General features: G+C 38.1%; 1 protein-coding gene across 1 annotated transcript in view; it reads left to right on the top strand.

Moving 5' to 3' along the window:
* Positions 1-22,905, top strand: part of PTGER3 (prostaglandin E receptor 3) — a 79,228-nt gene extending 56,323 nt beyond the window's left edge. The window contains exons 3-4 of the mRNA XM_035251876.3: positions 18,139-18,230; positions 20,617-22,905. Of these exons, the coding sequence (XP_035107767.1) occupies positions 18,139-18,230; positions 20,617-20,620 (96 nt within the window). The 3' untranslated portion in view covers positions 20,621-22,905. The remainder of the gene's footprint in view (positions 1-18,138; positions 18,231-20,616) is intronic.
* Positions 22,906-26,292: the final 3,387 nt, after the last annotated feature.

Genomic DNA, 26,292 nt, shown 5'->3' with positions numbered 1-26,292 from the left:
CAGTATTCCTGAAAGTGTTCTGAGCTCTCCAGAGATGACAGATCTTTCTGCTATTAATACTCCTCACCCAAAGTGAGGAGCTTTATTATGGGCTGCTGCAAAAGGAGAGTCTGATGTGGTTGGATATTTCAGACTCTCCGATACAAAATGTCGACTTCTGCCAAGACCAGTTCACTTTCAGTTCTTGGTGAATTTCTCAGAAAATGAGCATAGCATGATTCCTCTAGCTTTGGGAGTATCATAAGCTCTATCACAGAGACATACTCACCCATGTCCCATGTGTACAGATGCACTTTACAGAGCAAGCCTAAGACCCAGGAGTCTCGCACTGTCTCTTTAGAAGCTTTCCCTTTAACAAAGACGCCATCTGTGATACATTCTGCTTTCTCAGTGGAGGATACATAACAAATGTAGGACAATAAAACTGAAAAACAAATGGTTTAAAGATGAACGTGTTCCACTATGCAGAAAAAGAGAAGTGAGGTTCAATAGAGAATATACGGAGGTGGGAAGAAAGTAAGTATATCCAGATCTAGATCTAGGTATACCTGTTGGAAGTGGGGGGAATTTAACATTGAGGGACTTCATGTCTAATTTTATTGAAGAAGAAAAACAAGGTTAATGGAATTTATTTTCAAGTATGTAATGAAATTAATCTCAAAAAGTTCTACCCAGAGCAGTGTTGTTCTTAAAAATGTGGTGGGTCTCAATTACATTTTTGCTATAGTATTCAAATTAGCATGGATGATCATTCACCAAACGCTTCTAAGATGGTAGTCACAGCGCTAAGTGCTTAGAAACTGCATTTCTCATCTCTGCTTCTCAGAGGGAAATGTATAGTGTAGGGTGAGGCTTTAATTAGAATCTTTTATTTGTTTGAGCCCTGAAGGAAATCAAGTAAAATGATGAAATCGATGTTCTTGCTTGCTCAAGTGTGGCCTCTTTTCTGTGTCTAACTCTGGGCTGTTTCCACCTGAGTGCACAGTAGAGAGGAGAGCATATTTTGAGATGTGAACTGCTCAGTGTGTCTACACACTCGCTGATAAAGGGTCCTGTAGCTGAAAGAGGCGGTAGAGATCATTGAGTCAAAGGAAGTTCAACTGGTTCAACAGAGCCCCATCTTTAGTAAGGGATGAAGGGTTAGATTTTGAACAATATATACACAGCTATATCAGCAGCCTAGGCTCAATATCTCTCCTTTATCTGTCATGTATATCAGGCTTTGAATTAGGATTTCATCTTAAGAAATGGTTCTGCTTCCAAAAAAACAAGGCTATCAACCCCAAATTCAGTTCATCTGAGAGAGTTTAAGTGGCTTGTTCAAAGATGCATCGTTCCGTATAAGCAGAGCCAGGTCTAGAACTCAGGCTTTCTGACTCTCAGACGAACTTCAGCCTTGATGCTGTTTTTGACAGCCATCTGGATGAATTAAGAGCAAGGATTCTGGAGTCAGACTACTTGGGTTCAAACCCCAGTTCATTTACTTACTAGCTGGATGACTGAGGGTAAATTACTCACCCTCCTCGGGGCTCAGTATTTTCATTTGCAAAGATATTAATAGTATCCTCTGGGATTACTATGAACATCAATGAGCTAAAATGTGGAAAGCTCTTAGAAAAGTGCTTGATATTTAGTATAACCAATTAAATGTAGGCCGTTGTTATTATTAAAATAATTCCCGAAAACTTTCCTAAACCTATAGGATCCACCATAAGACCTATAATCCAAGAATTTTCATTCCTTTGAGCAAGGACACAAAAGGCCCATCTTAGAAGATAAATACATTATCTGGGTAGTAACACAATAAGTCACTGTCATTCTTTCGTATCTCATATTTTCATTAACTCTATCTATTCAGTAAGGCCATAGAAGAATGGGACATATAACCTTTAGGCCTTAATGGTGAGTTAGAGTTAGGATTTCTTTGGAAAAACCTGTGAAAGACATGAAGGGCTGAGAAGGGGCAAATCTCAAGAGAAGACAGACACCTGAAGCAATTGTAGTCTCTTTCAAAATTCTTCTGAGCCCACATCAGAGACTGAGGCACAGAATGCATCTCCCTGCAGTTCCCAGAAAGGACTGGTGTCAGGGTCTCCATGTGCTCACTCCCTCTAAACCTTCTTCCCTCCCTTTTCACTGTGTATATATTCTATATACCCTCGCTTTCTGGCTCAGATAGTGATGAAAGTAGCAGCGGAAAAATGAAAGAAAGAAAACAGGCTCATAAGTAAGACTGAGGGTTTGGAAAGGAGGGGATGAGAGGAAATGTCTCACCAGTCAACTTTAGGGATAGTGGACAGAGTGAGTCCTGTTTTCAAGAGAGGAGCAGTAAAATCAAAGTGTCATGTCCACAGGCCAGTTCCTCTTTCCCCCCGTTTCCTTGGACTGTCAGAAGCGTGAGGGCAAGGCCAATCCCTGAGTCTAGGTCTTTGTAGAGTGTCTCATTTTTCTAAATTGTATTGGAGGCACAAGTTCTAACATATGTGTGTGAGTGTCTGAGAGAGAAGAATCGAGTGGAGTTTAAGGTTAGGTGACTTTCATTATTAATCAAATGGAAGCCCTAGGTCAATGAGATGCACATTGGAAGGAAGCCTATAAAATGAATGACATTCAGAAGGCTGTTAGCAACAAGAAATTCAAATAACCTGCTTCCTATTGAGCAAGAAATTAAATCTTACCTTCAATATTTGTGAAATGGAATTATAGCATTTTTTATTCTGCTCCAGGTAAACACAGATAATCTAGTGTTTTTATTGCTGTTAATATTAATCTCCATGTACATGATTATGGAGTGATACATATTCGTTAAATATTTTGGTTCCAGCCAGGCATAGTTGCTCACACCTGTAATCTCAGCACTTTGGGAAGCTGAGGTGGGAGGATTGCTTGTGCCCAGAAATTCAAGAACAGCCTGAGCAACATAGTGAAACCTGGTCTTTGCAAAAATAAAACTTAGCCGGGTATGGTAGAGTGCACTGTGGTCCCAGGTACTTGGGAGGCTGATGCAAGACTGTTATTGTGCCATTGCACTCCAGCCTGGGCAACAGAACAAGACCTTGTCTCAAATACATATATATGTATATATATATGTAGTATGTATATGTGTGTATATATGTACATACCCGTATTTGTATGTGTACATACATGTATATAAAATGCATGTATATATTTACACATATATACACACACATACATGTATATTGTGCCCAGAAGTTCAGTGTGCATATATACACATACATGCATGTATGTATATATTTGCACATATATATTTTTACAAATACATGTATATATGTGAAACTATACATGCACATGTGTGTGTACGTGTGTGTGTTTGTGTAGATTCCATTGACTGGTAATATGTTTTTGATAATTCAGAAGCCACTTCAATATTTTGTAAGTCCAAGGGCACTTTTACTCTCACTGATAATTGATCAACGCTATCAAAGTGGATGCTACCATGTGAAATGTCTGGATGCTTGATTCTGGGTTGAAGAAATGTTGCTGCACATAGCATTTAGATTTCAATCAGTAAGTGACATGTTCTAACTGCACGGCCATCTATAATTAGTTAATAATTTCATTTTTATTTTCAGTGTCAGTCCAAGTGCTTCTCAGCTAGTTTCAAAAGAAGTGGTTGTGAGTCAGCCAAATACACATTCTCAACAATATTCTTTTAGCTAAAAATACTTACATACATATAGCTCATGAAAACTCAGACTTCATAAATACAAAATTATTCTACAGAACCGTAAATGTGAGAAGATAGAGAAAATAAGTCAATGCAGGCAAAAAAGAGTGCCTTTTAAAAGGAAATTATTCCAGAAAACTCAAAACAGAGTGCTTCTCCCAGAGAAACGTAAGTGAGCACCAAAACGATTTTAGTAACAACAGTTAACACTTTGACATACATTTATTTTATTTTATTATCCCAACTTCTTTGTGTAGAAAATGGAACTGCTGTTATCATTATCCTTATATCATAGATAAGAAAACCAAGCTTTATAAAATTTAAGCAACTTTCCAGGTCTATAATGAGTTAAGCTTCAAGCATTCTAATTTTCGTTCTGAGCTCTTTCCGGCACAACTATCTGTGTTGTAAACCCAGTTTGAGGACAGAGCGGAGTTTTATTACACAGTAGTATGATACTATGCCACCTCTCCTCCTTAAAGATATCGAATTATTATACAAGCTTTGGGAAAATTACACGCAAACAGTTTTAAATTATCATTCAACTTCTGGGCATGATACACAATAAAACCAGCCTTCTCGTGTCAACTCCCAAAGCCTTGGTGACAGAAAATTTCAGGTAATTAATTTCATTTTAGGCTAGCTATGACAAAAGTTCTTGGTTTCCTCTTATAAGTGTGGCTTCTCTTCACATTACTTTTTTCTCTTGATAACTGCTCAGAATTTATTCTGGCTGATGGGATTATTTTATCAGTTATGGTAGGTTTTGGTCAGCTTCAGAAAAAATAAACCAATAAAACAATGGTTAAAAGAACACGGATGGGTATCTCTTTCTTATTTATCTAAATTCTGGATGTAGACAGTTCAGGGCTGATCTGGGCACTTCCTGGTTGTCAGAGATTAGAGCTATTTCTTGCTGTCATTCTTAGCGCACATCCTCATAATCCAATATAGCTGCTTGAGCTCCAGCCACTATTCTGCCTTCTGGTCAGCAGTAAGAAGGAAGGAGTAAATAAAGAAGATGTGCCTCTTTCCTTTGTGAAGACTTTTTAGAAGTCTCATTACTTCTGCTCACAAATAATCCGCTGGAATTTAGCCACTCTGCCACGGCTAACTGGGAGAGAGTCTGGAAATGCAGTGTTTTAGTTGGTACCCAGCTCGTAATCAGGGCTATGGTAGAAAGGGAAGACAGTGGATATTAGGAAGCAATTGGAAACCTCTGCTATAATCAGAGAATGACTCCTTATTTTATGTACCTATATTGCATAACTTTTAAAACTCCCTATGGGTTATTTTATGTCAAAAAATTTATCAAGGTTTTGCTTGAAGATCATAGTTACCATATTATTAAGAATAAGAGAAGCTGAATGATAATTTGCTGTATTACTTCACATTTAAAGTTAAATAACTGGCTTTGTAACCACTTTTATGTAAGATCCAGATTCCAAATGGTCATATTGTGACTCATGGGGCTTTAGTCATTTTTATTTTGTTACTCCTATCACTTAGAGAAATGAGAATGCATTGTGAATTTAGGCACTTCATAACCACTAACAACATGCAATGTATACTACATAATGAGAGCTGTTTAATAATAAAACATTTTTATTTGTAAGGAGTCAAGGTTTTCTTTTAATGCCCAGCATAATGTCTTACACGTGAAAGATATCTAATCAATGAGTGCTAAATTGAATTGACCTTCACTACTCAGCTGAATTTATTTATCTGATGTATAAAAGACCCTTGACAGCTTCTGCTAGTTTCCAATCATTATTCTCACGGCAGTGTCACACACAAATGATTTGATTTGATTGTATTGAGTGGTTGTGGTTATGCCTATGCATAGCTGGGACCACAGGGAACAAGTCACTTTTCAGCCATGTTGTTTTGCCCCAGACAGTGACCACACCTGCAGCTTTAGGGACTAGGAAATCTTCCAGAACACTTAACTGCATAGAACTCAATCAAATCAGCTCTTACTTGGAGAATAAAGATCGATTTGTCATGGAATTCATTACTTAGTGCAATTACCACATTTATGATAGTCTAATCTTATTTAATCCTTCTCAACTATGGATGTGGTAATATACAAGAAGAGTGCATTGAATATTTTCTGTTTATCCGAGCTATATTTGTAGTAATTTACCTTGTAAAAACTGTAGGTAAAATTGCGATGAGACCCTTAATTGACTCTCATATTACTGATTATACAACAAAACACATGTTTTGTCAGACTTAATTTATCTTTAGACATATATTCTTAGAATGGCCTGTTTTTATTAGTTATCTTGGACACTGTTTTCCTTTCCTTCCTGGTCACCTTTATAATACATCAAACTGGAAAAGAAAAGGCTCATATTCACAGATTTATAAAGGGGAGAACCATATTTGTTTAGTGCTATGGATATGTTTGGCTTTTAAGTGTCTGTTTTTGCTAATGGCTAGGATGAAAATTATACAGTGTACAACTAGGCTGTAATACAATTTCAGTACATGCTAATTATAAAATTAATACAATTTTAGGAACTTAAATATATGTTTAAAATTTTTCTAGATAGAACAAAACTCTCACAAATTCTTGGTCTCTGCTGGCTGCAGCAGAGGCTGGGAGGTAGAAGAGCAGGAGATGGGTTCTTGATCTTGCAGTTGAAGATAGTTTGTCCATCCATTTTTTTCTCAGTTTGGGTTAATTCATTCTCTCTAAGGCAAATGTTGTCTTTCACGGTTTCTCCCAGCACCCTCTTTCCTTAGCCAAGATGGCATCTGAGTGAAAGAGAAAGCCCAAATACCCTTGTGATAACATGGGTGAGTGAAGGGAGGCAGCCTGTCAAAAGCGGTCTGATCCTGCCCTTTGGGTCCTCCCTAAAATCCCCAGAGTCAATTGTTTTCATGCCTGGTTTCTAGATAGCCACTGGCGTCCAGCACTAATTTCAGTGCTGGTGAAACCTGGAAACAGCTTCCTCAGCATGTTCTAGCCTTGTGGTCCTGCTTCCTTGACTTGGCCCCACTGTCATCTCAGTGGCACAGAAGACCCTTGAGGCACCAGAGTCACTTCCTTCCTCCAGACCATCGCCTTGGACTCTTCCCCCATAGGAACTGCTGTCTCTGCCACAGTGTTAGAGGAAAGGGGACCCGTTCAAGATCCCAAAAGATGGTTCTTGGATCTCACACAAGAAAGAATTCAGGGTGAGTCTACAGAGCAAAGTGAAAGCAAGTTTATTAAGAAAGTAAAGGAATAAAGAACAGCTACCCTATAGACAGAGCAGCCCTGAGAGTTGCTGGTGGCACATTATCATGGTTATTTCTTGATAATTATGCTAAACAAAGGGCTGATTATTCAGGCCTCACCTTTTTAGACCATACAGGCTAACTTCCTGATGTTGCCATGGCATTTGTAAACTTTCAGGGTGCTGGTGGGAGTGTAGCAGTAAGAATGACCAGAGGTCACTCTTGTCGCCATCTTGGTTTTGGTGGGTTTTTGGCCAGCTTCTTTACTGCAAGCTGTTTTATCAGCAAGATCTTTATGACCTGTATTTTGTGCTGACCTCCTCTCTCATCCTGTGACTTAGAATGCCTCACCGTCTGGGAATGCAGCCCATTACATTTCAGAGTTACTCTGGTTCAAATGCCTCTGACAATGTCATCTTGGCCCTAATCACAGCAACTTCATTGCAGTCTCTATGGTGTTCAGCTTTCCACTGCCTTCCATAAGCCACAGGGAGAGTTCAGGGAGGCTGGAAGAGAGTCAGGGAATCGTCATTGGCTTTCTCTTTCATGTCCATGCATGCGTGTGGTGACACCTCATGAGCCTGTGCACTACAGAGGTTGGGACCATTTCTTCTATGTGGTGTTTCTGTTCTTTCTCCTGCTTCTGGATTTTGACTCTGAGGCCATTGTAATGGAGAAGGAAGGACATCATCTCCTACTCCTCCTTCTCTGCTGTCTCCACTTCTAGCACTAAAAGGATTTCGTCTGGAAAGACCCTTCCTCCTGCTGCTCAACTTGGCATCAGCTCTCTCATTTCCTTGAGGCTATCATGATAGAAGGGTTTTCGTGAGTGGGGAGGGGACAGGAGACAGTATTATCACCAATTCAAGAAAATATATTTGGAAGTTTTTGAAGATTTAGAGAGCATTTTTGTTGTTTCACCAAAATACCTATTTAATTTTTCTGAAGTATGTAACCATACTCTTAACTGCCTTTGAAAAATACAGCCTTTTCTTATTTTCTTTTTCTTTAAAGTATTAACTGGGATGTCAATTCCTGGGCTTTCCTTACTGATTAGAATTTTTTTTAATTTTATTTCTAGAGACAGGGTCATACTGTGTCGTCTAGGCTGGGGCGCAGTGTTACAATCATAGTTCATTCCATCTTCTAGCTCCTGCGCACAAGGGATCCTTCCACCCTTCAGAGTAGCTGGGGCTATAGGCTCACACCAGCACAACTGACTAATTTAAAACAAGTTTTGTTTCTTTGTTTGTTTTTTGGTAGGGACAGATCTTGCTATGTTGCCTGGGCTGGTCTCAAATCCCTGGACTGAAGTGATCCTCGCACCTCTGCCTTGCAGAGTTGCCCTTATTTTGAATAGTTGGAATAATTTTGTTAATTTAATGAATTCTTTTTTTGAGACAGAGTCTCAGTCTATTGCCCAGGCTGGAGTGCAGTGGCATGATCTTGGCTCACTGCAACCTCCATCTTCCGGGTTCAAGTGATTCTTGTGCCTCAGCGTCTGAAGTAGCTGGGATACAGGGGATACCGGTGAGTGCTACCACATCTGGCCAATTTTTGTATTTTTAGTAGACAGGGTTTCACCACATTGAGCAGGCTGGTCTTGAACACTTGACCTCAGGTAATCCACCTGCCTTGGCCTCCCAAAGTGCTGGGATTACAGGTGTGAGCCACCACACCCAGCCTTAATGAATTTTAATATTGTTACCATTTAAATCAATTAGCAACAAAGCAGATACAACAGCTAAGCCATACAGAACTGTTTATCTAGTAACAACAGTTCCTAGTACTCAACCTAATGATTATGTGTACAATTAGTCTGGAAATGCAGTGTTTTAGTTGGCACCCAGCTCATAATCAGGGCTATGTACAATTAGTCCTTCAGCCAGCTCAGGCTTTCCATGGCAATAAATCTCTAGGGACTAGGATCTTTCAGGAGGCAGCCTCTGGCTAAAGTTTACTTCCAGGGATATGGCTGTTTCCTCATGGTTCCGAGAGCCAGGAGGCTCCACTTGTGGAACAAATCAATCAAATTCAGTGAATCAGGAAGTGGCAAGGAGTTCAGAGAAGGATTGGTCTCTAGATTACTGTATTTTTGATACCAATAATTGTTCTTCCTTTGCTTGTTCTACCTTTACAGAGCTGTGGAGCACATACAAGATAAGGCAGGATGTGAATCTGACCAGGTACACTTGGTTATCACCAGGCTTCAAGAAAAAAAAAAAAACTCCCTTCGACATATACAGTGCATTCTAAATCAGTCAGCAAATCATAACCAGTGTCACTCTGTGTCAGGCATTGCGGTGGGTTCTTGGGAGTTACATAATATTTATGACATAGTCTCTGATTTCAAAGAACTTGAATCTTGTTGAAAAGATTATATGCTCATTCGCCATATATTTAATGAGTTCAGACTACGGGATAGGCACTGTGATAGGTGGGCATAGAGCAGCAACAGGATAGATCTGAACTGTGCCTCCATGGAAAAGATAATCAAGTGATACTGATATTCAATAGGAGACTCTGGATGTTTCCAAATATTTCCAATCCTAGCCATAGAGGATTCTTTTTTTCTTTTTCTTTTTTTTTTTTTTTTTTTGAGATCGATTAAAAAAACTCAAGCACCACATTCTGGGTGAATTCATGAAATATAGTCCCTCTCGATCACTCTGATGATTCTAGGGAGTCACTGGGTTTTGGCCGTCACCTGACAGGTCTCTCTCTGGACTGTGGCTTTGCACTCCCACAGGTCCCTTCAGGCTCTCTTGGATCTGTTTCTCTAGGTGGCTGTCCTCTCTACTGTGCTCTTAATCTGTCTGGGAAGCCTATTTTTTATTCTTCAAAGCTTCACCCTCATAAACCTCCTTACTAACTTATTTGTTTAGCCTCTTTTTAGAAATTTTGATTTATTTTATTTTTAATTGACAAATAATCACTGTGTATGTTCTGTATAGGGTATGATGTGATATTCTGATATATGTTTACACTGTGCAATGATTAATTTAAGCCAATTAACAAACATATCACCTCTTTATGAGTCTTTACTGAGACCTTCAACTGACCCAAGGGTGAATGGGGAAGGAGGAAGTGAAAAACAATGGAATTTAAAAGCATAGATAACTACTCCTAATGTTTATTAACTGCTCCCTTTTATAGATGTCCACAAACGGACAGTAAATTTTTTAGCTCTGCTAATATGGAGTGGGAGAGAGAGAGGAATGATGGTGGAGAGTGGACAGGAGACTTGTAGCTGATGAAATAGATATTGGTCTTTATTTCGAGGACAACTGAAAAATAAGCAATTTTACCAAGCAAATATGTAGGGATGTCTGTGTATGCATGTGTGTAATGAGCAGGTTTTCTTTAGAAACAATTGTGTGGAGAATGGCTTAGCTACCAACATTAGGTGGCATATGCTGGATGCTGCATGAGCAGGAGCGGTGTCATGTACTGATCAAAGTTTTCCCTCCCAAATCTGAAAGTAGATCTGTCAGACATGAGGAATTTCTTCCCAACAGCCCATGGGAGTAGAACACTGCAATCCAATCACAAACGATATTCCCAAAGTGTGGGAGGCAGCAGGTGTAAGACTGAGCTTATTTATATAGCAGGTCTGTATGATTATACACAGTATTTAAATATACCTGGTAGAATAATTTCATGGAGAAAAAGTCCCTCTTGACCTGGCATCAATGTAGATGTACAGCAAAGTGAATGAAGCTGAAGCTTCAACGTCTCTCACTTGCACAGGCCTTTACCTAGATAGTGGACCTAGTTTTATGTTCATTTCATTAAAGAAAGTTTTATATTCTTCAAAATCCGGATCCACTTCTGTCCCATATAGTCCACAGGTAGTCATGAAGAAAGTGGAATTTTAACTTCCCCTTGAAAGAAAATTATGTCAGATAGAATATGCCACAAAGAATGAGACCACATTCTGAATAACGGTAACTGTGGGGGCAGTGTGGAGGGTGCACTGGAGGGCCAAGAGTCAATTGATTGATGGGTACCAGGGATTACTAAAGCAAAGATCAGATACCTGAACTCATCTTTGCATTGGTTGGTTATTTAGGTTCTTTGGGACATAGGAAATAGATCACCACTTATGTTAGCTTAAGCAAGAGGAGGTTTATTGTAATAGAAACAGCATTATGGGAGGGCACTCCCATTTGGGAGGTTGAGGTGTGAGGATCACTTGAGCTCAGGAGTTAGAGACCAGCCTAAGCAACATAGTGAGACCCTATCTCTAAAAAAAGATGAAGACATTAGCATGGTGTGGTGGTGCATGCCTGTAGTCCCAGCTACTTGGAAGGCTGAGGGAGGATTGCTTGAGCCCAGGATGTCTACATTGTAATGCGCTGTGATTGTGCCACTGCATTCCAGCTTGGGTGACAGAGAGAGACCGTCTCAAAAAAAAAGAAGAAAAGGAAAACAACATTATGGCTTGGAGTGTGTAGGCTGGAGTTGGAGAGTAGATTAAGGTCCCAAAAATCAACAACTGATATAAATGAAATCTCTTGCCTGTTGTCCATCATCACTGGGCCCAGCTATTTTCTACTTGTTATAATTGTGTTTCTACTGACAGTTGCCTGTTCTTTCTCTGTATTGTCAATATAATTTCTTAGCCTAATTATCTTCTTCCTCATGTTCCTGATACTAATCTTCCTCATTTTCTTGACATTTTCAAGAAAGGAAGTCTCTTTCTTATAAGGACATTGTTTCTTGACTGGCAAAGTCAAGAGGTTAATCTGTGGCTTGGGTTTGCATACCTTGTCCAATCAGGTATGTCTAGGACATACAGAATCTTTGCACAAAATAGGTGACCTGTAGTTGTTCCTTCAGAAGTTGTAAGGCAAGAAATTTCCTTTACAAGAACTTATAGGTGAGGCTAGCATAATCAATGGCCTGTCCATTATAGGTGAAATAAGAATAGCTAATATTATCTGAGGGCTTACTTTGTGTCATTGTGTCAGATACTGTTCTAAGTGCTTGATATATATTAACCCCTTTCTAAAAAATTTAAGAGTCAGGGTCTTGATCTGACACCCAGGCTGGAGTACATTGGTACAATCATGGCTCATTGCAGCCTCAAATTCCTGGGCTCCAGGAATCCTCCTGCCTCAGTCTCCCAAAGCACTGGAATTACAGACGTAATGGGTAGCCAGCATTAACCCTTTTAATCTCACCAATAATCTTATAGGGGTAGTCACAACCTTTATTCCCATTTTACCACGAAGGAAACTGAGGCCCAGCAAGTTGCAGTAACTTGTCCAATGTCACATGGCTAATAACTGATGGAACCAGGATTCTAGCTGGGCAGTATGTTCTAGGGTTTACCCTTCTTCCTGCCTTAGGCTTTTGGTTATCAATCTCCCTAAACTGTGTCAAAGTCTCCACTTATTTGAACGTGGTAACAGTTCCATTTCCCCAGTTGCTGTCCAGCCCTATCCAGTCTTAGTCCAAATGTGAAACATCCGCAATAACCAGCTGTATTTGCTTGCTGGCTTCCACTCTTCCTCATTCAGTCCTGGCTTTGTTCAAGCCTTCCCCCTCCTCCCTACCAGTTCTTCTTTTCATGCCCTACACTTCCTTATGAAACCTCAACTCTCCTCAATTACTTTTGTATTTCCCCTTTCTCTGAATTCTTAAGGCTTCTACAGTCTGTACTGTTGTGAGGAGACCAGTATAATTGCATTTAAGGTCTATCATCTTTATAATACATTTTTTAGAAAGAAAAAAACACAGAACCCCCTTAAAAGATGAAGATTCAGAAGGCAGTACTTAGAAGTCACAAAGCCTAGTAACAGTATAATCTCTTTGGATAGTGAGGCTGTAAAAACCCCAAAAGATGAAGTTAAATTGAGAAGACTGTAAAGCATTTGAGCCTTTAACATAGTTTGAGTTGCTCCGAGTCTCATGAGGGGTCTGAGAATGATCCTTGGAAGGAGAGTCCCTGGCCTACCCACTTCGTTTCTCCAGGCGGTTTGAATTCTGAGAGGAAAGATAAGAAAGGAAGGAAACTCTGGAAAGTAAGAAGGGGAAACCACTTATTTTTGTTGTTGGTGTGATATAGCAGGCCCCGGACTAGAAATGATGGCTCACACCCAAAAGACCAGCAAATAAATAATGATAGGAGATAATGTGCCAGCTGTACCCATTTCCTCAGAATTCTGCTGAAGTTACAAATCTATCTTTATTCCCTGTGCAGAATAACTAATTGATTTTTTTATGAAAGCAATCTTTTTACAGCTAAATCATGAATTAGGCACCAAAAGCCTGGTTTCTAGTTCTGGCTCCAGGTCTAGATTTGAGCAAGTCAATTTCACCCAGCTTTATTTTCTTTTTCACCTATAAAATAGAAATATCTACTCACTGATAGACATTGTATATAAAAACATGTAGAAGAAATTGTCCATTCAGACACCTCATAGTAATTACACCACGATGTGGCTAACTCTGGTTTAGTCACTGAGGGTCCATCAACAAACAGAAATGTGAAAATCTCTGCTCTCGTGGGGCTCACTGAGTAGTATAATTGGCCAGGTCACATGTTTTAGTTTTTTAACCCTGCTCAGTTATCCACACCTTTAATTTTTTGTTAATAAACAAGCATTTGCCGAATAAGGTATGTTCTAGGGTATTTATGAGTGGATTAAATCTACAAATCTATTACTGAGCCTAGTGATTGCGCAGGAAGAGAAAGCTAGGTTCCAAATAGAATTTGGCTGCAAGCTAGCTTTGTGGCTATAAAAAAAAAATGTGGCTTCATGTCCTCATCTGTAAATAAGAGAATTGGATTACATCATCTCCAAGGCTCACTTTAGCTTTAAAATGTGCAGTTTTGTTTCCTCCCACAGGGATCACCGCCCTCTTGGTGGCAGCTGGCATGATGGCTAAGAAGAACTGGCCAGTGCTCAGAATACACCCTGTCAATTCTAACAAAGTAGATGGTGGGAAACATGACCATACTATGCTCTGGAGTGTGATTATATGCCATTTTCTATTATTTCTTGCTATTTCAATTGCTTCCCAGATAGAGCACACACTCCTGCAAGGCAGGAATCAAGGAGTGCATTATACCTATTATTATCTGGACCCGGAAAGATTCCTTTGATATCAGAAGCCTGGATTTGTATTTCTAAAATTATCTATATTTTCCCCCTTGAGTAGGTCAAATGCTGCTCGTACTACCTTATCTGTTTTACTTATTAATTTGACCAATTAACCAACCCCATTTTATGTCATGAACAATATAAAATTTAGTTCTGCCCTTATCAGAATAATGTGTTCATTCCAGCTTAATGAAGTTTCATTATACTTGCATAAAAGCTGCAGGGTGGGTGGGGGGAGGTTTGTAAAGACTAGAACTTAATATGCAGTACAGGTATATCTAGCCTGAGTACTACAATACCAAAGATGAAAGCATACACCAAAAGTTTCTAAGAGACTAGTTTTGTTAGCACAGGAATGAAAACCACTTACAGAATTTGGAGGGAGTGAGGCAGTAGAGTGTGGTTAGGACATGTGTTTTGGAACCAGACTGCTGGCATTTGAATTTAAACTCTGCCCCTCACCTGGAGGTGACCCTAGGCAAGTTACTTCACCTACGTATGTGTCAGTTTCCACATATCTCATTTCATTTTATTAAAGATAACTTTCATTTTATTGAAGATGATAAGAGTACCAGTTACAAAGAATTAAATGAATTATTATTTGTAAAGTGCTTGAACAGCGCCTGACAAAGGGAGAGGAACTTCTAATTCTGTTCAGTTGTTTAGGAGGGAGTTAAAATGAGAGGAATTAGGAGCAACAGAGACTGTTTGTCACTTAAAGAAACTGGTGTTAAAAGAAGGCAAAACATCAGACTGCACTTGTCGGAAGGAGTAGAAACACACAGTCAAGCACAGGTGTTTGTGTGTATTTTGTTTCCCAAGACAGGGGAAATCTCCATATATTTGAAAGTAGATGGAAAGAAGCTAGTGGTCAGGAAGTTGGAAGAGGGAGGGGATAGCTATGGGAGTGGAGTGACCTGTAACAAGGGCATAGGTAATCAGAGGTGAAGAGAGGGAATTCTAGGAGAGTTCCCTCTTAGTTCCTGCAAAATCTAGCTAGCTTTGTGCCATGTTACAAATCTGGCATTGAAAATCTGGAAGTGACAGCACAGACCATCATAGCCCTCAGATCCTTAGGATCAAGTAGTGGATAGGGATAAATTAGTGAGCTGGTGTGGGTGAGCAGAGAGAACTATTAATGACATGATGGGAAGAAGCTGTAACTATGTGGTACCGCTGGGTCATTCTGGAAGGAATCTCGCAGACAAACTAGCACAGTGTTCAGCCCACAGAGGCAGCGTGTCTCTGTGAATACAGGCATCAGGCATCCTCAGCTGGACCATAACCGGCCACAGGGTCCACAAAGGAGCCATAGCAGAAGGCCAGACAAACGAGCTGTGTCTGTAGAGTCTCCATTTGGTTTTGTGAAGTGCCTATTCACACATTAATCATCTTTCAGTATTGCCATAGGAAAACAATTTGGCCCAAGAGTTAAATTCAGATTGGAAGATCAACACCGACCCTCCCTCCAAATACACAAATAAATAGACTGCACCACCTAACTGAATTATTTTAAAATATCCTGTAACACATCTTAGTAAATAAAGCTGTTTTAAGTGAAATCCTTGGGCTCTCACATCCCGAGGTAGGATAAACTTTGCTGGCAGATTGAAATCTTATATGTTTGGCAATTTGGGAAGAACACAGCAGAGCTGCAAGTTTAGTTGAAACAAGAACAAGATTTATTTCAGGCAGGAAGATCCTAGGCTGCATGAATGAAGATTTATGGCTACAAGTGCTGATATGTCTAAGAGAGGCCCATTAGTACCTGTTCATCCTTATACTTTCAGGACAGGCCATATTTGATGTGGATGAAGAGCAGTGTATTAAAGGGTTTAAGCATTAAATGAAATTAAAGGCAAAGGAGATTGACATCACCTGACATATGGCAGTCTTTATCTTTTAGAAATGGGAAACTTTCAAAGATATTTATGATTTGCCAAGATTTGCCTTGGAAACAATATGAAGGATATGTTAGAGAGAAGGAAAACTTGGATCAAAAACATTAGTAACAAGGCTATTAGTAGATCAAATCATATATAATCTTCAATAACAACAATTTTTTAAAATTTAATTTATTTTTTAGAGCAGTCCACAGAAGAATTGAGAAGTACAGAGATTTTTTACAGAACTTCTGTCCCCACATAAGCATAGCCTCCTCCATCATCAATGTCCCTGGCCAGAGTGGTATATTTGTTCTAATTGATGAACCTACAATGACAGCATTATTACCCAAAGTCCATAGTTTACATTAGGGTTCATCCCTGTTGTTGTACATTCTGTGGGTTTGGAAAAATGCATAATGATGTGTCTACTAATGGAATCGTAGATTAGTTTCACAACCCTAAAAATCGTCTGTGCTCCACAAACAATGCCACTAGGAAAACATATGCTTCAGAACTCCCAGCTCTTCATGAACTACCTTGCAGTGCCTCATTCTTTTAGTTTTTTTTTTTTTTCAATCTTCTGCTATTTGACATTATACAGGTATGTGATATGGAAATTCCTACAGCTGTAATCTGCTTCTAAAGTTTAGCCAACAAATAATGCAAACCCAAGGGCATTTCCTTTGTGAAGGCAGGCCTTTAAATAAGAACCAAGCAACATAATAGCAAGAAGAGAAGCCTAGTGGTCAGCTAAGGTGAGAACTTATCCTAACCAGATCGTTCTTCAGCATACGGAGAATCTTCTCACATAGGAGTATAAAGGTGGCTTTGAAAGTCTTGCAGAAAAAAAAATTGTTTTCCTTTCTCCTCCAGGTCTGACCAGTCTTCCAGAACCATAAAATTTCTGTGCGAATTGCCGCTACACTTTTTCTGTTTGCTCTGAAATAGGTATTGGTCAAAGTGTAATTTTTGCTGCAAAGAAGACATGGCATTTTATGACTTTTCACACAGCACTGCCTACCTAAAACAGAAATCACCCATTTGCTTAACACAGTTAAGGATTGGAAAACTGTAGGCCTGTCCGGACAACTTATATAATGCCATGCCACGTAAGATGGCCACACTGTTTAAGATAATCTGAATCACATTTTTGAGAAAAAAAAAAAACTTAGGAAACTAATTTAAAAAGGCTGAAGATAAAATAGAATTCATTTTATCCTGTCTTTTTCTTATAAGACCATTACTGAGAAATGTATAAAAAACAAATCATTTTTTTGATTGTGACTTTCAATGAATTTAGGCCATAATGTGGAGAATGCTGTTGAGGGATGACCCTCAGGACTGGTGAGGCAGCATTGTCCCCTCATGCCACAGGTACTTATCCACTGTGATTTATGTGCCAGGCACTGTGATAGCTGCTGGAGACTCAGTGACAAGCAAAACCGGGTAGGGTTCCGGTTCCGGCTCTCATGAAGCTTATAGCTTAGATACAATGACAATTGTTCAATAAATAATCACAACGTAACTACAAGTTTCAAACAACAGGAAAAATAGTAGATGTCATGTAGTAGGAAACCAGTCTTAGTCAACAGGATGCGCTCCAAGAAAGTGATTCTCTAAGTTGAGATCTATCAGATGAGTAGAGGTTAGCCAGGTGATGAAGAAATGGAAGCACACTCTGGGCAGAAGAAAGTGCACAGGCCGTGAGGTGTAAAGGGGGATGACACTGTTTATAATGCTCAAAGATGGCTGGTGTAGCCTGAGCACATAAGACCAAAAGGGCAACAAGTTTGAAAAGAGGCTGAAGTTGCACCCCGAGGCCAGATAAAACAGCCTTTGAAGTCATGTTAAGAATTCTAGTCTTTATCCCAGAGCAATGGGAAATCCTGAAAAATATAAGCTGGAGGGTGACTGAATTATATTTCCCTTCACCAATCACTTGAGGTCAGTGAGTTTTTATTTAGCATTTAACAAGTCCTGTGATAACTTCCCCAGTCAGAGCAGACATGGTCTCTGCTTGCAAGTGATATTTGGTGTCTAAGTGTAGTAGGAAATAAGTGTGAGTCAAAGCATGAAAGTAGAAATGAGACGGTCTTAGGAAGATAATATCTAAAACATCCTTATTGATCAGTAGCCAATGTGACTTTGATATGCAGGTTTTGCTTTTGCTTTTCTTCCGAAATACTCAAGGAAATGTCCTGTGAAATCCTCTGTCTGTTCACAGATCAGGTACCACGCAGACAACTATGCATCCAGCTCCACCTCCTTACCCTGCCAGTGTTCCTCAACCCTGATGTGGAGTGACCATTTGGAAAGGTGAGATTTAGAAACTGCCGGGATTTACAACATAGCCTCCCCCGATCTCTCTGTTCTAATCTGAGTTCATGCTATAAAGGCAGAATATCTCTGAGAGTCAAAATGCAAATTAAGCATACACGTCTGATTAAGAGTACTAGATTCCTTAGAGGAATTGTCGTTTTTAAAACTTTGCTTAAGTTTTCTCCAACCAAGAAATTTTTGAAAGTCTGATATTGTGACTGATCAAGTCTCTTGCCATGAAAGAATCTATAAGTCACTGAATTTTTCATAGTAAGGACAGTTTCCAAGAGTATGTTAAGGCTAAGCTACTCTTATTTTAATTAGGTATCAGAATCCAGTGTGTTCATTACATGGCTCATTTGGCTAGCACACCCTTAGTTGCACTTTTCATTAGATCTATTTTGAATAAAACATGTACTTCAATGAATGAATACTCTAAACGGCAGAACATAATGCCAAATGTGATGTATGATTGGCCATATCGAATTTTGAGCTTTAGTTTCCTCCCTCAAACACCTTTTTTTTAATATTTCTGTTAGTGGCTAATTGAGTGGAAAATCTGCTGGGTATTACAGCATTGTGTGATTTCTTTTTCTTTTTAAGAAAGAATGTGAAAAGGCTTATTTTTGCAGAGGTAGCACACTTGGCTTATCAAATGTGAAAAAGCATGCTAATTTTATTTTATTCTCCAGATAAGGCCAGGTACGGTAACTCCTCTGCCCTCTAGAAGTTGTTATAATGTATATAAACATTCAAGCAGCTCAACTTCTTTGGACATTCATCTCCCATGGTTGAGGGAGCTGAGAGATAATCTCCTGCTTTTCCGAGGAAGAGCTGAGTGTGTTTTTCCAATAGAGATGCAGTGTGCCACTTATAGGGTAAAAGCAAGCTGGTTGATTCTGGAAAATAGCTTTAAAATCATGAGATCAATACGATTTTTACTCAACTCACACTTATAATTCTATATCTTTCCATATATATACATATATATAATATAACACACACACACACACACACACATATGTGCACACTGGGTACTGTCTTGGTATTAATACAGATTCCCCTAGAAAACAAATGAAGGGAAACAAAGAGAGATACCTTATTTCCATTTCTTTTTTGATAGTTTCACTCTAACTCCAATTTTAATTTTTAAAGTAAATCTTATTACACTTTTGCTCAGTTATGAAAATAAGCTCTGTTCTCTACAGAAACTTTGAAAAATGATGAAAATTAGAAAGAAAAGCAGTTTACCAAACTTTAACTGGTCAGCAAAAATTCAGTATCATGTTAGTGTATGTTTTTCTATTCTTTTTACTACAGTTTTTTATTTTGTTTTATACACTTATATTAATATTATGATATACATTTTTAAACCTTGTTTTCATTTTATTTAGCATAAAATAAGCATTTCTCAGACTAATGGCAAATTATCTGTAAAGCATTATAATATTTATGTTATCTAAATAATACACTATAGTTACTTAAGCATAATTTGTGGTAAAATTTGGCACACTGATGAGAATATTACTCTATCATTACCCAAGTACTGAAATACAGAGGTTTTTTTTTTTTTTTTTTTTTTTGAGACGGAGTTTCGCTCTTGTTACCCAGGCTGGAGTGCAATGGCGCAATCTCGGCTCACCGCAACCTCCGCCCCCTGGGTTCAGGCAATTCTCCTGCCTCAGCCTCCTGAGTAGTTGGGATTACAGGCACGTGCCACCATGCCCAGCTAATTTTTTGTAATTTTTTTTAGTAGAGACAGGGTTTCACCATGTTGACGAGGATGGTCTCGATCTGTTGACCTCGTGATCCACCCGCCTCGGCCTCCCAAAGTGCTGGGATTACAGGCTTGAGTCACCGCGCCCGGCCAATTCAGAGGTTTTAAGAAGTGTTTATATATATTTTTACTATAAGGAGACTTTATGGAATAAGTTATATGTAATGTTTAATGTTCTTTAAAGATACATGTAGTCAGAGTGTTTGCTAAAATAATTGTAGAGATTTAACATTTCATCAACCTTGTGTGATAAAATTTGCTTCACTCTAACTGGCACTGTTGGACTATCTTTTAAAAAATGAACAGAATACTTGTTCTGGTAGAAAAAAGTTCTATTTCCCAGCGATTTCAGCTTGTATTCTTCCTTATTCCTTTTTAGGCTAGCATTATATACCAATTTACAACAAGATTATGTGACCATTTATTGTGCCCACAATTGTTTCCTTTTTAAAATAAAACACCATGTAACTACTTCAAATGAGAATGTTTTAAGTGTTTAATGCAAACAAATTTTTTACTTATGTTTTATTCCTCACACAATACACAAAATTAAAAAGCATTATCCTCATCTGTTCTTATTACATATTTCTCTCTCTATTCTAACAGATAATGAAAGAACGAAGTCGGACATTTTATTGCAATTCCTGCTTCCCTGAATTTGTGTATTTCTTCCCAGATGAGAAGGAGAATTATATATTCTGATTTGATTATTTCTTCATAATCAAATGAAAGATAAAATGTTTTTATTTTAATGATTGTTTTGTCAGTAATACCCATGGAGATGGGTATTTATTATTATAATCTGTGCCTTTGAATATTAGGTTGGTTTCTTGGATGGGATTTTGAATATGCATTTAAGAAGCTGGGAAGAGTTTCACAGATGATGATTGGAGGAAAAAGTGATGAAAAGAAAGACCTGTGTTCCATGAGTTTTCTCCAACTTCAAACCTTTACGTGAATCTTAACCAAAGTGAACATCTTTACATTTCAGGATAGCTTGTTACAATATGAGTTTGAAAAATCAGTGTAAGTTTATGATGGTGACAAGTCAACATATTGAGAGCAATAATTCAACTAATAGGATATGTCTTTGATAAACCAGACAAAAACAAGCGAAGGGGAAAGGAGTCCCTGTTTAATAAATGGTGTTGGGAAAACTGGCTAGCCATGTGCAGAAAGCAGAAACTGGACCCCTTCCTGACACCTTACACTAAAACTAACTCCAGATGGATTAAAGACTTAAACATAAGACCTGGCACCATAAAAATCCTACAAGAAAATCTAGGCAAAACCATTCAGGACATAGGAGTAGGCAAGAACTTCATGACCAAAACACCAAAAGCATTGGCAACAAAAGCCAAAATAGACAAATGGGACCTAATCAAACTCCACAGCTTCTGCACGGCAAAAGAAACAGTCATTAGAGCGAATTGGCAACCAACAGAATGGGAAAAAATTTTTGCAGTCTGCCCATCTGACAAAGGGCTGATATCCAGAATTTACAAAGAAGTAAAACAGACTTACAAGAAAAAAACAAACAAGCCCATTCAAAAGCAGGCGAAGGATATGAACAGACACTTTACAAAAGAAGACATACATGAGGCCAACAAACATATGAAAAAATGCTCATCATCACTGGTCATTAGAGAAATGCAAATCAAAACTACATTGAGATACCATCTCATGCCAGTTAGAATGACGATCATTAAAAAATCTGGAGACAACAGATGCTGGAGAGGATGTGCAGAAATAGGAACACTTTTACACTGCTGGTGGGAGTGTAAATTAGTTCAACCATTGTGGAAGACAGTGTGGCGATTCCTCAAGGACCTAGAAATAAAATTTCCATTTGACCCAGCAATCCCATTACTGGGTATATATCCAAAGGACTATAAATCATTCTACTATAAGGACACATGCACACGAATGTTCATTGCAGCACTGTTTACAATAGCAAATACCTGGAATCAACCCAAATGCCCATCGATGATAGACTGGACAGAGAAAATGTGGTGCATATACACCATGGAATATTATGCAGCAGTCAAAAACGATGAGTTCGTGTCCTTTGTAGGGACATAGATAAACCTGGAGACCATCATTCTCAGCAAACTGACACAAGAACAGAAAATGAAATACCACATATTCTCACTTATAGGTGGGTTTGAACAATGAGAACACATGGACACAGGGAGGGGAGCACTACACACTGGGGTCTGTTCGGGGGAATAGGGGAGGGACAGTGGGCATTGGGGAGTTGGGGAGAGATAGCAGGGGGAGAAATGCCAGATATAGATGAAGGGGAGGAAGGCAGCAAATCACACTGCCACATGTGTACCTATGCAACTATCTTGCATGTTCTTCATATGTACCCCAAAACCTAAAATGCAATAAAAAAATTAATAGGATATGAACTTAATAAGATATAAAAGCATATGAAGGCAGGAGGGAACCATGACAAAAATATTTATGCCAAATGTATGATTAACTTTTTAGAAATGTTGTGTGCCTGTGGGCTTAGCATGGAACTGAAAGTTCCTAAGTCTCAATTCTAATTATGTGTCATTTAGTAACTCAGGAATCTGCTTAATTGTTATTTCTAAACTTCTGATGACAAAGGAGTGATGCAGCTAAGGGAAACCTTGAAGTGTCATAAAAAACAGATTTGAGATTAGGTGATTAGCTGGGCAGTTAGAGTGATAAAAAAATCCAGGCAGGCCTTCTGATTCACCATAATCAGGTCAGGATTTCTTTATATTTCTTTGCTGGCAACACACACAAAGGTAAAATAATAAATAGCATAGTGGTTGAATAACAAATTTTGTTACATTTTTATGAAATAAAGAATCTATTTTGTCCGTGTTAAAATAAAAAACTTTGTGGACTTTTGCAAGATATACTTGAGTCACTTAATAGTTTTCAACTTATATGCCGTTACCTGCTTTTAACAACCAGACTTTCTTCTTGTCCTTTTTTTTCCTCCCTTTCTTCTGTCCCCTCATTTATTTAATTCACCACATATTCACTGAGTGTCTTCATTCTGTCACCTATAGGACATCTCAAGAAGCAAAGAAAACATGGTATCAGGAGTTTTGCCATAGGATCCTATGCTGTGACTACATTACCATTTCTGCCAACTATAATAACTCAGTAATAGAGTCCTTTTTTTTTTTTTTTTTTTTTTTTTTTTTTTTTTAGGTAGAGTCTCACTCTGTTGCCCAGGTTGGAACATAGTGGCGCAGTCTCAGCTCACTGCAGTCTCCGCCTCCTGGGTTCTAGAGATTCTCCTTCCTCAGCCTCCCAAGTAGCTGGGATTACAGGTGACCTCCACCACGCCTGGCTAATTTCTGTATTTTAGTAGAGAGGGCTTTTCACCATGTTAGTCAGGCTGGTCTCAAAGTGCTGACCTGAAATGATCTGCCCACCTTGGCCTCCCAAAGTGTTGGAATTATAGGCATGAGCCACTGCACCCAGCCAGTAGAGTCCTTCTTAAATAGCAGAACCAGTTGTGAATTAGCTGTAAATTATAACTATTTTCTTCTAAATCTATAATTGAAATGGTCTTAACCAGCACAAAGCCAATGCTATACATAAAATGAGTGTTACACAATAGATCCTCAGAAAGCATTTACTATGATGAATTCTTTACCCAGACTTATCTCTACCTATTTAATATGAATCTCAATTTCAACTATAAACTGGCTTTCTGACTGTGTGGGTTTAAATGTCATGAACAGAATCAACCCGAAACATTTAGATGCTATTCTTGTTTACAAGACCTCGTGATAATTTTTGTCCATGGAAAACCTACCCACTTCCCATGTGTTCAGATCTCACCTTGTCCTCAGGTCTTGAGAATTTAAGTATTTTTGCTCTTTCCTTACCTCTGTCCCCAGCTTTGAAGTTACGTAGTACTCATTTCAACTATTGTATTGTACTATTCCTTAAATATTTTCATTGTTTATATTTCTTCCCACGTGACAAAACTGTAATTCACATGTTTAGTGTAGAGAACTCTTTTCTTAATTTTTTCCATAGGCCTCTTGGCCCTAGTGATGTGTTTGACACCTAGAAAGATGTTACTTGTTAAGTAAATTATCAGCAAAGGTAACATTTATGTACAACATTAAAATAAATGAACACGATAGCTCTCTGTTTTTATGTTGTTGTTCACGTTATTGGTTGTTGTCATTTCATGTTAAACTTTCCTGGTTGAAAAATCTCTACATCCAGGCAGAATAATCACATTATTTTTTTGTTTTTTGGGTTTTTTTTTTTTTTAAGATAGAGTCTCACTTTGTCACCTAGGCTGGAGTACAATGGCACTATCTTGGCTCACTGCAACCTTGGCCTCCCCAGTTCAAGCAATTCTCCTGCCTCAGCCTCCTGAATAGCTGGGATTACAGGTGTCCATCACCACTCCCAACTAATTTTTGTATTTTTAGTAGAGAAGGGGTTTCACCATGTTAGCTATGCTGGTCTCGAACTCATAACCTCAAGTGATCCACCTGCCTCAATCCTCCAATGCGCTGGGATTACAGATGTGAGCCATCATGCCCAGCCCACATGAAGTTTTATATAGCATGTTTAGTAAAGCTCTTTTTGTTAAAGTAATAAGTAATAAAACAATTGGAAATGTTTGAAAAATAATGACTATTTGGGTAAGATATTTCTCACACAATGAGATTTATCTTTGTCCAATTAGTTTAAAATCTGATGTAGAGAAACTGTATATCTATGTATACATATCAGTATATATATATATATATTATGTTAAAAAGTAGGCTTTAGTTTTTAGAGTAATTTTAGGTTCACAGCAAAATTGAGCCAGTACAGAGAACACTTTTGTTTATAATCTGCAGAAATGTATCAATTGTATACTAAATACGTTGAAAATAATGTTATATTAAATGTGTACTCAAATACTCTGGGTCATGATTCAGCAAAACACTGATTTTTAACAAGTGCTTTTATCTTCATTTTCATTATTATTTTCAATAAACACAAATTCTCATCATTATGTAACAAGGTTATAGTGAAGATAGAGCTAACCTTCCAAATAAAGTAAGATCCTTACAAACTTTGCAAAAAAAAACAGTTACTTGTGAAGAACTGATGCTTGATCTACAGTTTTATTGTAATTATAGTAACTACTATAAATCTCTGTGGGATGCATATGTAAAAAAGCATATAACATTAACATGCTTGAAGTGGGCTGTATAGACATGAGTCCTGATTATACATATAATATATTCTGTGTACTTCTAAACTTACAGCTTTTGCTTTGGAAAAAATGAATTGCTGCCTACTCCAGTCCCCATCTATTGAAGCATTAGTGCTTTCATTCAAGATCAGTGCAACCCAGCATAAAAGAAAACAAACAAACAAATAAACAAAAAACCCAGCTGTGCTGTTCCCAAGACAGTTTGGGCCAGGGTAATGTGAAGAGGTGTGCCAAGCCGTGCTGAGATCTTAGAGCCAGCAATAGGTAAGAGAACAGAGAATACTGTGTTTAGAAGCTTTTGCTTCCATCATAAGGTATATTTATGTAAGTTCTCCCAAGGATGGAGGAGAAAAGTAGAGCCATTATCTTTTACATAATAAAATATATCCACAGAATATATGAAGATTCAGACAGAGTTATTGGTTCTGTGTTTTTAGTACCTATAAAAATATTTTTAAAAATTAAATAATGAAATAAAAGAAAATCAGACAAACAAATTAAGAGAAGTTTTTCAACATCCTCAGTAATTGGAAGCAGATTTCAAAGAAACCAGTTCTTAATTAAGCTAATTGCCACTACTATGCAGGTATCTTAAGGATCTGTATAAAATATACTTTTCTCATTATATTTTTAGTTATTATGACTACAGAGGTGTTTAATTTCTGTCTTAAAATATTTGTGCTCATTTTTCATTAATCCAGCCTTATTGACTGTTTTATTAATTCAAAATGTTTCTAAGCTCATCCTAGATTTTCGACGACTTTATTTTCATTCTCTGAATTTTTTTACTTTAAAATAATTTGTACAGTATATAATTTTAAGAGCTTCTGTATTTTTATTTAAATACTCAGCCACATTGCATGCTATTATGGGCAGGACTTAAAGTAACTACAGGGTCTAGCACAGTCAGTGCTAAGCACATAGAAATTGCTCAATAAAAATGTGATGAATAGTCTCGGTGGACCAGACTGTAATATATATGAATGATGCCTAAAACAAGTAGGTGACATCACACTTTGAGTAATGGTGGCATTTAGTTGGCAGTTGATTCTCTATTT

The sequence above is a fragment of the Callithrix jacchus genome, chromosome 7 (assembly GCF_049354715.1).
Source record: "Callithrix jacchus isolate 240 chromosome 7, calJac240_pri, whole genome shotgun sequence".
NCBI classification, from domain to species: domain Eukaryota; kingdom Metazoa; phylum Chordata; class Mammalia; order Primates; family Cebidae; genus Callithrix; species Callithrix jacchus.
The sequence above is the reverse complement of the archived record's forward strand: the minus strand, read 5'-3'. Positions and strand labels throughout refer to the sequence as shown.